General features: G+C 44.1%; 1 protein-coding gene across 50 annotated transcripts in view; it reads right to left on the reverse strand.

Annotated features, from left to right (window-relative positions):
- Window positions 1-13853, reverse strand: part of CELF4 (CUGBP Elav-like family member 4) — an 833225-nt gene that overhangs the window by 245768 nt on the left and 573604 nt on the right. For 12 of the 50 annotated variants that reach the window (XM_026649279.1, XM_026649289.1, XM_026649278.1 and 9 more), the window contains exon 4: window positions 10880-10896. The exons of 28 other annotated variants lie outside the window; for them this stretch is intronic. In XM_026649279.1, coding sequence (XP_026505064.1) covers window positions 10880-10896 — 17 coding nt within the window. The remainder of the gene's footprint in view (window positions 1-10879; window positions 10897-13853) is intronic. 10 more of the 50 variants (XM_026649294.1, XM_026649286.1, XM_026649276.1 and 7 more) reach the window with 1 other exon arrangement.

Raw genomic sequence — 13853 nt, forward strand, 5'->3', positions numbered from 1 at the left:
ACATGCCCCCTACATCAGGAGGTGGCATAGGGCCATGACGACAGCTCTGAGACATACTGGGACTGTCCCTGTACTGGCCCGTGGCTCTATGGCCACTTTTTGCTGTGCTGCCAAGTGTGGGTGGCTTGGACCCAGGATGATAAACGCTGAGCAAGTGCCTCCCATCACCCTCCTGCAATTCATCCTACTTGGAACCACCCCGCAGAGCCTTTCAGAGAGAGATACGCAGTGCAGCCCTTATCGACGTACAGCAAAGCCAGATCCTAGGAGCACGTGCTTTGACTCCAGCCAGTCCCGTACTGGGCTGTTACGACATGCCAGGCAGAGTGTGAAACAAGCAGAGATGCCTTTGATTACATGCACCCACCCACACATATATATTTAAACAAAGGCCGGTGAGAGCTGACTAGCAGTGGGAAAAGATGCAGACCTCAGAGTGAAAAATGCCAGTTACAAAAACAAATAGAGAATAATAGAGTTCCTATTCAGGATCTTATATCAGCCTCATCACCTTGGTATCCATCTCTCTCTCTCTCTCTCTCTCTCTCTATCTGTGTGCTTTTTTTCTTTTTAAGGCTTGATCTGAGGCCAAGTTTTCTAATGAGTTTAGAGAGAGGATTAAAGGACCAGAATCACCATCTGCCTAAAGAAAACAATAGTATTTCCAATTGCATGATGGTATCTGGCAGGGAAAAGAGGTTATTAGGCTTCTTAACTGTATCATAGGAGAAAGAGAGTAAGGGAGAAAGAGCAAGAGAGAAGGAAACCTTATCTACCCAGACACCACCAGATTTCAAGTCTTTCCTAGCCCCTGTTGATTATTTTCTTTTGGCATCGGGAAAGAGAGAAAATATACTTGTGATTAAACAGAACCCAAACAAAGCTCCCAACGCACGTGTAGCAGGGCAAGGAGCGAATGCATTTACCTACCTTCCAAAGTGAGCACCAGAGGTGCAGGGAGGGAAATCCAGGCAGGAGAGAGATAGACAGCTTATTGGAATGAACTTGTATGTTCCCAAAGCAGCTCCTTTCCCTACCTTGTTTGTTGCGTCTCTTGACAGTTCCCTTTAAGCCGAACGGTGAGCTAACTGGTTTGCAGAGGGCTGTGGGTTGCTGCAGGGGAGCGGCCAATAATCATAGAATCATAGAATCATAGAATATCAGGGTTGGAAGGGACCTCAAGAGGTCATCTAGTCCCACCCCCTGCTCAAAGCAGGACCAATTCCCAACTAAATCATCCCAGCCAGGGCTTTGTCAAGATAATGATAATGATCATTTGCTTTCTTATAGGACCTTCTTTCTGGGCATCTCAGAATACTTTTGCAATCAGCAAGGAAATGACAGGCCGAGATGCTCAAAAGTGGCAAGTGATTTCATACGCCCCACTTGAGATGCCATGAAGGGGCTCAGTTCTCTTGAAGTGACGAGATCTCTCCTTCAGAGAAGCAGGCCCCTTTACAGCATCTCAAACTTGACACCCCAAATCACTCGTCACTTTTGGAAAAATTGGCCTAAGCCTCAAACTCCCACCCTGTGCTCTTGGGGATTGTTATCATTCCCATTTTAGAGATGGGGAAACAGAGGCTAAGAGACGGATTTTCAAAGGTATTTAGGTGCCTACAGGTGCAGATCTGAAAATCTCACAAGGCACCTATCTCCATCTTTACATGCCTAGCTACCTTTGAAAAACTGGTCTCAAGGGATTTGCATGAGGTGGCCCATCAAGTCGGCATCTGAATGGGGAATAGGAGTCCTGACTAAAAATCATGGCACTAATCAACGGCTCTCAACCTACCCTCAGCTATTGCAAGCTGTAGTCTTTTGAACCAGTCCTCTTTAATAAGAGAAAGAAAATGAGCATCTCATCGAGGACCAGTCTGGTATTGCGTGCGGAATAGTACTGCAGCTGCAAGGCATCAAGAGGTTGTTTACACTTTGAAGAAAACAGGAATCTTTCCACTCACCTCAGGGGGGACTGGATCAGGCCCTAAAATAATCCCGTGCCTGTTTTTACATAGATAATCTTTCTCTGCATTTATAAGAGCTTGTGCTGGGTTCTAAATATACAAATATTAAGTACGGTCTATACATCCAACCACTGGGTAACACTGCACCAGCACCTGTATGCTAACTTCAGTTAAAGGCAGTGCACAGTTTCCCTCCACTCCAGCAGTTTGTTTCGTACCAGAATCATGCTCTTATGCCTGTGCAGGTCACCCATGCAGGTGTGTAGGCAAGCTGTAGGGCAACAGAGAGAGACTAAATCCACAAGACAACCCATGCAAGCTAAGCAAAGAGCGACACACCTGGGTCTCATGAGCAGCTCCATGATTGGCCACTCCGCATTCCAAAGGGGCGGGCTAATCCTCTGCCTTTGATTAATCTTTAATCTCAGCACCTCATGGTTGAAGCCGGCACTAACTAGCAGATCCTGGCGATCAAAGTCAGGCACTTAAATATTTCATTTATAAATAAAAAAAACTAAGGACTTCATAATGGCAATAAGGCAACTCCAGGGGTGTAGTTATCACCAATTAATCACTCTCCTGGGAGAGTGGAGGAGATCCACGGCTCCTTGTACCTCCTAATTTCCCTATGGGTGCAATTATCCCCTGATAACCATGGCCCCTTCTTTCTCCCCCTCCCATCCACCCGTCCCTTACAGTGTAATTGAACACTATACTTCCTGGACTTTTTTCTCCTTCATTTCTCTCCGCAATCCCTAAGGAAATTTTTCCCCTCCACATTTCAGGTTGGGCGTATACAACGATAAGAGCGACTGATCATTTTTTCCTATGTATTCATTCATATGGACTGGCTGCAGAGGGTGATTCTGCAGTGGACTCTTCAACTCCTCTGCACATGAATGCACACACTGTACACACACAAGGGTCATAGAAATCTTAGAAATGTAGAACCGGAAGGGACCTTGATAAGTTATCTAATTCAGTCCCCTACACAGAGGTAGGACTAAGTATTATCTAGACCATCCTTGATGGGTGTTTGTCACACCTGTTCTTAAAAACTTCCAATGATGGAGATTCCACAACCTCCCCAGATAATTTGTTAATTACCTGTACAGTTAGGAAGCTTTTCCTAATGTCTGAACTAAATCTCCCTTGCTGCAAGTTAAGCTCATTTTTTCCTATCCCGCCCTCAGTGGATAAGGAGAACAATTTATCACCCTCTTTACAGCAACCTTTTATGTACTTGAAGACTGTTATCATGTCCCGCCTCGGTCTTCTCTTCTTCAGATTAAGCAAACCCAATTTTTTCAGTCTTTCCATGTTTTTAGAACTTTAATAATTTTTGTTGCTCTTCTCTGGACTTTCTCCAATTTGTCCACATCTTTCCTGAAGTGTAGGCCCCAGAACTGGACACAGCACTCCAGTTGAGGCCTTATCAGTGCTAATTAGAGTGGAAGAATTACTTCTCGTGTCTTAGGGCTTGTCTTCAGTACCAGGAGATCTAGTGAAGAGCTGCTAAATCGACAGCACAGCGCTCTCCAGTCGACTCTGGTACTCCAGCTCCCAGAGAAGAGTAAGGTAAGTCGACCAGAGAGCATCTCCCGTCGACGTAGCGCAGTGAAGACACCAGGGTAAGTCGACCTAAGCTATGTTGGCTCCAGCTACATTATTCATATACCTGGAGTAGAGTAACATAGGTCGATTTACCCTGGTAGTGAAGACAAGCCCTTGCTTACAACACTCCTACTAATACATCCCAGAATGATCACTTTTTTTGCAACAGTATTACACTGTTGACTCATATTTAGTTTGTGATCCACCATCACCCCCAGATCCTTTTCTGGAATACTCCTTCCTAGGCAGTCATTTCCCATTTTGTATATGTGCAATGTGTAATTGATTGTTCCTTCCTAAGTGTAGTACTTTGCATTTGTCCTTATTGAATTTCATCCTATTTATTTCAGACCATTTCTCCACTTTGTCAAGATCATTTTGAATTCTAATCCTGTCCTCCAAAGCGCGTGCAACCCCTCTCTGCCTTTATATCTGCAAACTTTATAAGTGTACTCACTATGGCTATGCCATTATCCCAATTGTTCATGAAGATATTGAATAGAATCAAGAGTACCCATGGCAACTACCACTCTGCACATCATCTGAGCGCGCTCTGAATATCCAGTGGTACCCAACATGGTTATAGACTAGAATCCATGCCATGCTCCTGGTACACCTTTGAGTATTCAGTGAAAGCTAGAAACAAACCTTTCCAAATGTTCCGATCCTTTGTTTGTTATTGGTTTTGCGCACTTCTGTGCTTCTTGGATCCAGCCTTGGACCAGCGTGAAAGATGCCTAAACCTGGGGGGAAATGGCTCAGGGCATTTCATAGATTCCAAGGTGAGAAGGGGCCATTCGATCATCTGGTCTGACCTCCTGTATAGCTACACCAGAGAATTTAACCCAGTTACCTCTATTGAACCTGGATTACCGGAAAACTCAAGAGGCAACCGGCTCATGAGATCTCCAGCCTCCAGAGTTTAGGTGAGCAGGATTAGGGAAGTTATATTACATTTGTATCTGGCAATGGTGCAACTGCTGCTGGAATCCTGTGTCAAGTTCTGGTGTTCACACTTCAAGAAAGATGTTGAAAAATTGGAAATGGGTCAGAGAAGAGCCATGAGAATGATTAAAAGATTGGAAAACCTGCCTTATAGCGAGAGACTCATGGAGCTCAATGTATTTCGTTTATCAAAGAGAAAGTTAAGGGATGGTTTAGTGGTAGTCTATAAGTACCTACAGGGGGAAGTAATATTTGATAGCGGGCTCTTCAATCTAGCATACAAAGCTATATAACAGGATTCCAATGGCTGAAAGTTGAAGCTAGACAAATTCAGGCTAGAAATAAGGAACCCATTGTTTAACAGAGAGGATCATTAACCACTGAAACAACTTACCAAGAGCTGTGGTGGGTTTTCCATCACTGGAAATTTTAAAATCAAGAATAAATGTTGTTTTAACAGATCTGCTCCATTTCAACTCCAGCTATTGGATTTGAATAAGGAATTAATTCAGGGAATTCTATTATTCTAGAGTTACACAGGAGGCCAGGCAAGGTGACTATGGTGGTTCCTTCTGGCCTTAGAATCTGTGAATCTAAGAGTCCAGACACTAAACCTCCATGACTCTTGCAGCATGTCTGAACTGAGGGCCAAGTTTTAGAAGGTTCACAATTACTTGCAGGGTCGATCACCTTTGACAGAAGAAACAAAAGACTCTGAATTCAACTCTTAAAAATAAAGGGCCAGCCTGTGAACCCCTCACTCACATTGGTGAGTACTTAACTAAGTAGCTGGTTCCATTGACTTTCCTGGAACTAACTGAATGAGTAACTCCACAGGAGTGTGACTAAGTTGGAAGGGGCAGCCTTGCCCAAAGTAATTACTCAAATATAACAATAATAAGAACAACAGCAACAATGATAATCAGACCCAAACTTGAATGCTGGATCCAACCATTGAGGGCATTAAATTTGTTTCCAGATCCTGACCCAAACTTTACAACTTGGTCCCAGCTCTATAAGTGACATGAAATGGAACCCGGAATCCAAACTCATCAAGCTGGACAAGAACTTGGATATTAATCAAAACTCCAAGGTTTATACCGATCTCTATACTGCTGGGAAGCAGAATCCCTAATCTGAAAGCCTTCCGAGCCCTGGGGAAGTCCAACCATTGATCCAGATTTGAATAGCATGGTGTAGACCGGTAACTGTTAATTATACTTAGCGGTTTTTATAGAATGTGGTTTTCAACTTCATAGCAGAGCTCCACTGAGTTCAGTAAAACTATGCCAATTTACACCAGTTGAGGATCTGGCTCCATTCACCTCTCCCTTCACTTGATGGGACCATATTCAGGGGCAACAATGATTGCCAATTACACACACACACACTTACAGAATCTCTGAAGCTCTCTTATGAAGAATATGGCCCATCTTTCATATAACACACATATTGAACTCTTTCTGTGCCTTGTACTTCCCTGAAGAAGAGCTCTGTGTAGCTCGAAAGCTTCTCTTTCACCATCAGAAGTTGGTCCAATAAAAGATATTACCTCACCACCCTGCACTTCCCTTTAGAAGTTAAGGCATGACAAGCTTGCTGCTTGTGTTGTAATCTTATCCAGCTACAGGATATGTGACTGTGTTGCTTATTCCTCCCCTGCGTAATGTAGACCTCCATGCTTCACATGAGCCGGAGTCTTGTATGAGTTATATGGCTATTATGTTATAAGTAGGACTGATGTATTACAGAACGCTGCCATAGATCCTATTAATGGCACTTGGGTTCCATTTTTTTCCCCTTGTAGTAAATTCAGAGTTTTTTGGATATGAACAGATGCACACGGAGGCAGGGAGACCTGTGTCTGGGAGGGGATTAGGCAAAGTTAAAGGCTTATCAAGTAAGATGGATCTGCCAGTAGAGCATCTAGCCTATAGCCCTTCCTCTATGCAGTGGCATAATTTATGTCATTATCCTCAAACCTCTTCTGATAAATTGGTGCCTTGGCCAGCCTTGAACACCTCCACTGACTGTGATTCTACCACTTCCCTGGGCATTTTATTCCATTGCTTGGATTGCTTTTATGGTGACAACGTTTTCTCTGATTCTGAATTTACATGTATCCCTGCCCATCACTACCTGTTCTAAGACCAATGACCAATTCATTGCTCTCTTTATAACATCCTTTCACCAGGGCCTGAGAAACAGCCTGATATTCAGATTCAGATGCTGTTCACACTCGGTGGGCTTGGTTAGAGATGAGCCTACATTTGAAACACAGACCCCAGTCCAGGGTCAGCTCCTCCCTCTACCAAAGTCTGAACTGAAACCCAGCTTCCGTGCAGCTGCTGGGTTTCAAAATCTGTATCTGGATTTGGATAGTGGGGACCAGCTCTGGTCTTAATATTCAGCTCCCCCCACCCACTGTATAACTCAAATCATTTCCCATCATCACAACGTCATGCCATAACTTCTGGAGTGGTGAGGGTGTAACCAGATGAGGGTTTTCATTGCTTTCCCATCATGTGACATTGGCCCTAGGGGCATTTTAGAGGGCGTAATGATCAACAAAATCCCGAGTGTGTCTTTGGGGGTCAGAGTCCATTGTGTGTCAATTACTGTACCCAGAGGGTATACAGCCACTAGCACTTCAGGGGTGGAGAAGGGATATATCTGCCCCACATGATTATCCTGCTAATGGCCTCTTCAGTAACATTGCAAATATCCTGCAGTCTCACACCTCATTCCCTCCACCCCCCTTCTCCCATCTCAAATCCAGTCAACAGGTTCTGTAGCTATAATACAGCATTTCTCTTTTCAACCCTGGCATTTCCACGGTGTGTTTGAAAAGGGCCCACTTATTTGCTGGGAGGCTTTGGGATCATAGGGGAAGGGGATCTAGTCAATGTGGTCTCCGTTCAGCACAACCAAACATTCCGAAAGGAAGGGAGTGATTGAATAAAACCATGATGCAATCCCTGCCTGTCACTTCTGATTTAGTAAATGAAGTCGGATGATCTTACAAAAAGAAAAACAAGTTAGCGTAACGGGTGCTTTAATTCATCCCCATGCCGCCGTGCTGTAGCTGAGGCATTAGCAGTCAGGGGAAAGTACTGAAGCTGTACAGAATGCACATCAATCTTTGCCGCATCAGACCAAATGGAAATCCACAGCCAGCAGAGACAAGAAGTCTAAATACCTAGAGGTGGGTGAGACAGACTCACCCTGACTACAGAGAGCCAAATCAGGTGCCAATCTGGAACTGCAAATCTGAATCGTGCAGCTTGATGAGTGGAACTGGGGAAAGAGGGTCAGGTTTAAGGAGGGGGTTAGTTTTGTGTAGTGCCAGGGGTTCAGGTACGCAAGCCAGGGTTCTGTCTTATTCCACGTAGAGATTTAGCATGTAACATTGGCCTCTCGCCATTCTTAATAAAGATCTCTTTCCTACAACTCTGGCTGGCCTGCCCCTTCACTTATTGCTAGTGAAACAAACTACTTCATTTTGCGGTGAGTGGGGTGGAAGGGAATTTGCATTCACATACCCTGAGCCATACTCACCCTTATGGTTTGGGTCAACGGTAGAGCAAAGCACTCAGAGCCTAAGATGGGACCTAAAATATATGAATCAGAGAAACAAAAATGACCAAGAGGCCTATATTCTGGTTCCAGTTTGCCCCAAGGTGGCATAAATCTGATAAGAAGAGCTGATCTCAGGAAGTTGCCACCATGATCTCGTGAGATCTCTGCAACTTTAAGATTTCTGTGATGCCAAACCCTGCCGTGAAACCCTTTCCTTAAATCCAGGTTCGGCTTCGATCCTGAACCCTGAACCAATGTCGAAACTAGACCAAGACACAGTTTTCTTGGCCCTTTGTATGAACTGAGGATTCTTTCCAGCCTTGCACTTGTATAATAACGAAGTGCCTTCCAATGCATTACAGATATGACCGCATGAAGCTTCGCAACACGCTTGTGAAGACAATCAATATTATGATTTTGCCTTACGACACATTTTCTAGTCCTTCATCTATATTAGTATTAAAGAGACTCAAATTCAAAGCAGGAATTCATATGCATTTAGTTTCAACCAGACACAGTAATGATATCCAGTCCCTGGGCTAAATCCTCAGCTGGTGTAGATCAGTATTGTTCTAGTACAGTGTTTCTCAAACTGGGGTTGCTGCTTGTGTAGGGCAAACTCCCGGCGGGCCAGGCCGGTTTGTTTACCTGCCCCGTCCGCAGGTCCGGCCGATCGCGGCTCCCACTGGCCGCGGTTCACCGCTTCAGGCCAATGGGAGCTGCTGGAAGCGACACGGGCCGAGGGACTTACTGGCCGCCACTTCCAGCAGCCCCCATTGGCCTGCAGCGGTGAACCGCGGCCAGTGGGAGCCGTGGTCGGCCGGACCTGCGGACGGGGCAGGTAAACAAACCGGCCCGGCCTGCCGGGGGCTTTCCCTACACAAGCGGTGTCCCCAGTTTGAGAAACATTGTTCTAGTATGTTCAATGCAGCTACACTGATCTACACCAGCTGATTAGAGACTGTTGCCTAGTGTTGTTGTGAATCATTAAAACTGCTGCTGGCTACTCTCTCAGGGTGGTTGTATTTCAGAGTTGGGAAAACTTATCCTTTTCTATACAGTCCCAATACACTATAGGAATCTTCCATGTGTAAGATGCTACATAAATATAATATTAAGTCAGACATCAGGAAGTATGCTGCCGATTGTCCATTGGCCAACTCTCTTAATATTCGCTGTTATTTCTTACAGCCCCAGCTCCCAGAGTCATGTGATTATGTGAAAATCTCAGTTTCTTTTCTTTTCTTTTTTTTAAGTAAGTTGCTAGCCCTCGCAATTGCAGAGAAAATTTGAAAATGTGAAGCCTGCTGGTGGTAGGGAGTGTTTAGAAAAACAGAAGGCAAATAAAAAAGAATCCCAAACATATTATTTAAAAATACCTCATGATTTTTAAGCCACTCTTATGAACCTACGCAGCCTGACTCCTGATTTTTGAAAACTTGAAGAATTCCCACAGAAGCTGGGAATGGGTGACAGGGGATGGATCACTTGATGATTACCGGTTCTGTTCATTCCTTCTGGGGCACCTGGCATTGGCCACTGTTGGAAGACAGGACACTGGGCTAGATGGACCCTTGGTCTGACCCAATAGGGCCATTCTTATGTTCTTATATAATACTGCCACAGTGTCATTAAATGGATGAGGATTGGAGGGAGAAAACTAGTGTTATCTTTCTTCTTTCAGGTGCAAAGTGCGAAACAAACATAAAAACCCAAATTCTCTCTCCAGATGAGCATGCACAGCTTCTGTTGAAATGGTTGGCAGCCCCATGGATGCATCTGAGGGCAGAATTTGACACTCATTTTCTAGCACCGGAGAAAAAAGAAAGGAGAAGGTTAATAGTAAAGCAGCAAACAAGAAAGCCTTCTGCTCGCATCTGACATTCTTTGTCAGTTTTATTTCACTTGATAACGTGACACGGCTTTGGGAGAAAAAATGATTAACCTTGCCATTTTTAAACCTCAGTTGCTATGAATGTGAATATTGCTCCTGAAATGCATGTCCTTAACTTTCCTTGATGCTTAACACACGCCTTAGTTTTATCTCTGTGAACGTGTATCTTGGGAAGGAGGGAGAGCAGTGCGGGGCGGAGGGAGGGGGCAGGGGGAAATGGAAGGCACAGTTTGGGAATTTAGTGCAAAGTAGATTGTGTCACTGATTAGCTTGGTTAAAAGAAAGAAAAAAGTGTACTGAAAATGAGTTAAGGAACAGTATTGTAATCCCTCTTATTGCAGTCCCGAGATGCTTGACTTAGCCTCATTATCATAGCAGGATGATGTGTACCCTATGAGTGTATAAAAATATATGAACTCCCGGGACAATATAGCTCAATCTGCTCTATTACCCATCATGCACATCTGAGCACACTACTGCTATTAGATCTGTTTGTGGAACAGCTGAGCCCATGGATGGATCTCCTAAAAACAGAGCCTGAATATACAATTGAGACAGGCCCTGCATGTAAAATATATGACGGGAGAGGCACAATGGAAATGAATGTACAATGAGGCCGATGCCACAATGGGAGGGACAATAGGGATGAATCTACTCTGGCTGTGTATGTGTGATGATAAAACACAGACAGGTTGCCATCTATAATTCATGGTGTTTGCTTCCCCTTCCCCGGGCCGAGATAACTGGGACTCAGTTTCAGTTTGGGGAAGCTATTCTTCCTTGCTGCGTGGTGTTAAAAAGCTGTTTTTCGCCCCCGAGATAGCTGCATTTCAGAAGTGGGTGAGTTGGATGCTATATATACATGACATCACTGCCTCACCACTGACATGCAGCTACCTCGCAGGTGGATATCAGCAACTGTCTAACAATTCACAGCATGCAACAAAGAATGGCATACACGGAGAGCTTTAAAATGGAGTTAACGGTGAGAATATCTATCAGGAACAAAGTTTAAAATCATTACAGGGATGTTATAACTCAATTGGACATGCACATTAAAGGCACCAAACAATATTAATTTTCTATAATGACAACACACAATAACTGTAGGATTACAATATGTGGAATGTTTGTAATCCCAGATTAGATTAAACTAATTCTTAAAAACATATTTGTTTTCTTTTTCCACATCTGTTTGCCCCTCGTTGTGACACCATGAGGCAAAATTAAGGTTGTTTGAGTTACAAGGCAGTGTTAACGTTGTTTGGGCACCTTAACTCGGTATTTCTATGATTTAACATGTTTGGATTTCTTTTAAGTGTAATCGTAACTTTGAATTTCATAGATTCATAAATTCCAAGATCAGAAGGGATCACTTGTGATCTAGTCCTGGATATGTAATGTTTGGGTTTGGAATACGTACAACATTCCTGCAATGTTTTTACCATGAAGTTAGTGATATAGACTCTCCTCTTTAACAAATTTGTTTTGTCTTGGAATTTCCTTGTTTGTTTGCTTTTTAAAGTAAAATGTTCGCGCATTAACACCTATCAAGAAACTTAAAGAGAATGCTACTGTACACCATTTCTAATGTTTTGAAGATATGCAGGGTGGAATGCTGGCTCTATTGAAGCCCGGGTGAGTTTTGCCAATGATTTCACCTTTTCAGGACAAATTCGCTAGTACACCAGATCACCGCAAAGCAGCTAGAGTACCCCACCCCTTTAGGCTGGGTTTACAGCTGCTTTTCATGATCGGAGCAGTGCAAAGAAGCTGACCTGTCCTAATAAAACTGGTCCTTAGTTTGCAGTTGATTGATTGATTTGGAAAGCTATGACAGTGAGACCAGTGTTATGTAAAGGGTGGGGAGAGTCCAGTCCATGAACCCCAGCGTCTCTGTGCTTTAAGGCACTCTTGTCTTAGCCTTTCTGGTAATGCTACCTCAATGCACAGTGGAGCTGAGGCAACACCACCATGGGGACTGATGGCCAAGCTAACAGGCAGCCCAGCAGTGTTTAAAGAGCAGTGATGTTGGATCAGGTAATCTACCAATGGGAACTCTTGAAACATGTCCAGTCTACCTCATACTATCAAGGCATTACAGTCATTTGAATTGTTGCATGCAAATTAGCTTTAGAGGAAAGGTTATGGTTTGTAGAGTTACCTCCGATGTCACCACAACCCTACTTAAGAGTTAAATGAGCTGTTGACCTCCCGTTTGTAGCTCATGTAATCATGGCAATTAGATATAACAATTGTTAATAAGTTCGCTTAATTATATCCTAACTTCTTCACGTGTAGCCTGTGCACAGGAATGAAATTAATGTTAACTATATGGAAAGTTTGAAGTCTGTATTACTTTGTTATTACAATCATTTGGGACAAAGGAAAGACGAGCACAGACACTAAATTTCTTAAAAGACCGTTTTAAATTAATTTCAACTCAAACTAATTAACGCATGTCCTTGTAAACGCTCAGAAAATTCCTTCTGTGCTCAAAAGCAATGGTTACACCTGAGGCTATGGGTGTGATTCCCGGCTTGGGTAGACACACTCACACGACCTGTCACTGAGCTACTGCCCTGAACATACTAGTGTAGGTGCGGGAGCATGGGCTACAATGCGTGGTGGCACGGGCTAGCTGCCCTGAGTACAGATCTATGGAATCCAGGCACATTTGTACTAACTTAGTCCTACAGACATAGGTGCCCAGCTAGTGGTAGTATAATCTCTGGCACATCTAGCACTGACCCTGGCTACTACTGTATGCGCAAACTGGGTCACTAGAATTCAGGAGCTGGCAAACTGGTCCTAACTGGATAAGTCTCCGTATACACACACACACACACACGCAGCTAGCTTTACATCCCTTCACGGCCTGTTTGTGACAGCCTGATAGGGTCTCTGAGGAGGTGTCTACACTGCAGTAAATAACCCCTGACACTGAGTCTCAGAGCCTGGGGCAGCTGACTCAGCTTCGCAGGCCTTGGGCTAAAAATAGCAGCATAGATGTTTGGGCTCAGACTAGAGCCTGGGCTTTGAGAGCCCCCCCCCCCCCCCGCTTCACAGGGGGTTCAGAGCCTGGGTTCCACCCCCGAACCCGACTGTCCACACTGCATTTTTCAGCTCCGCAGCCTGAGACCCGCGAGCCCAAGTCAGCTGCCCCGGACCAGCCATGGCTGTGCCGCGGGGCTTTTATTGCAGTGTAGACATACCCTGAGAGCGAGTTTTGGTAACTGGGTGGCTGAAGACTCATATAATTACAGTCAGCTTCACTTTCAGTTCAATAACAGGGAGCTGGCTTCAAGTTAAATGTGGGGGAAAGAACAAAAGGAGAGCAGAGAAATAATAAACAGTGCTGTGATTTGAGGGGAGACAGCAGAAGAGGGCCATAAAAACTGACTGGGGGCTTGAAACTGACCCCCTCACGAGATCGCTTGGTTAAACACTGCATTGACGTCTGGTTTCTTTGAACACAGTGTTGCTTAAATACACACACACACACACACACACACACACACACACACACACACACACACACACACACACACACACACACACACACACACACACACACACACAGAACTGTGTAAGAACCGTACTAGCTGCTATACTCAACCTTGACTTCTAAATTTCACTTTACGCTCCCTTTTTAAGGTGTATGTGTATACACACATAGGATATTTTAAAATGCCTACAGCATGGTCTGTGCACACTCTTCTTATACCAGGGTAACTATGTTGGTTAGGAATGTGATTTTTTTAACAATATAGTTATATAGGTGCCTTATATATAATGCACCGATATTGTTATATGGGTATCAAAGTTCTTTATACTGGTACAACTTATTTCCC

This window comes from Terrapene carolina, unplaced genomic scaffold (assembly GCF_002925995.2).
Source record: "Terrapene carolina triunguis isolate 2854851 unplaced genomic scaffold, T_m_triunguis-2.0 Scaffold69, whole genome shotgun sequence".
Lineage (NCBI taxonomy): Eukaryota > Metazoa > Chordata > Testudines > Emydidae > Terrapene > Terrapene triunguis.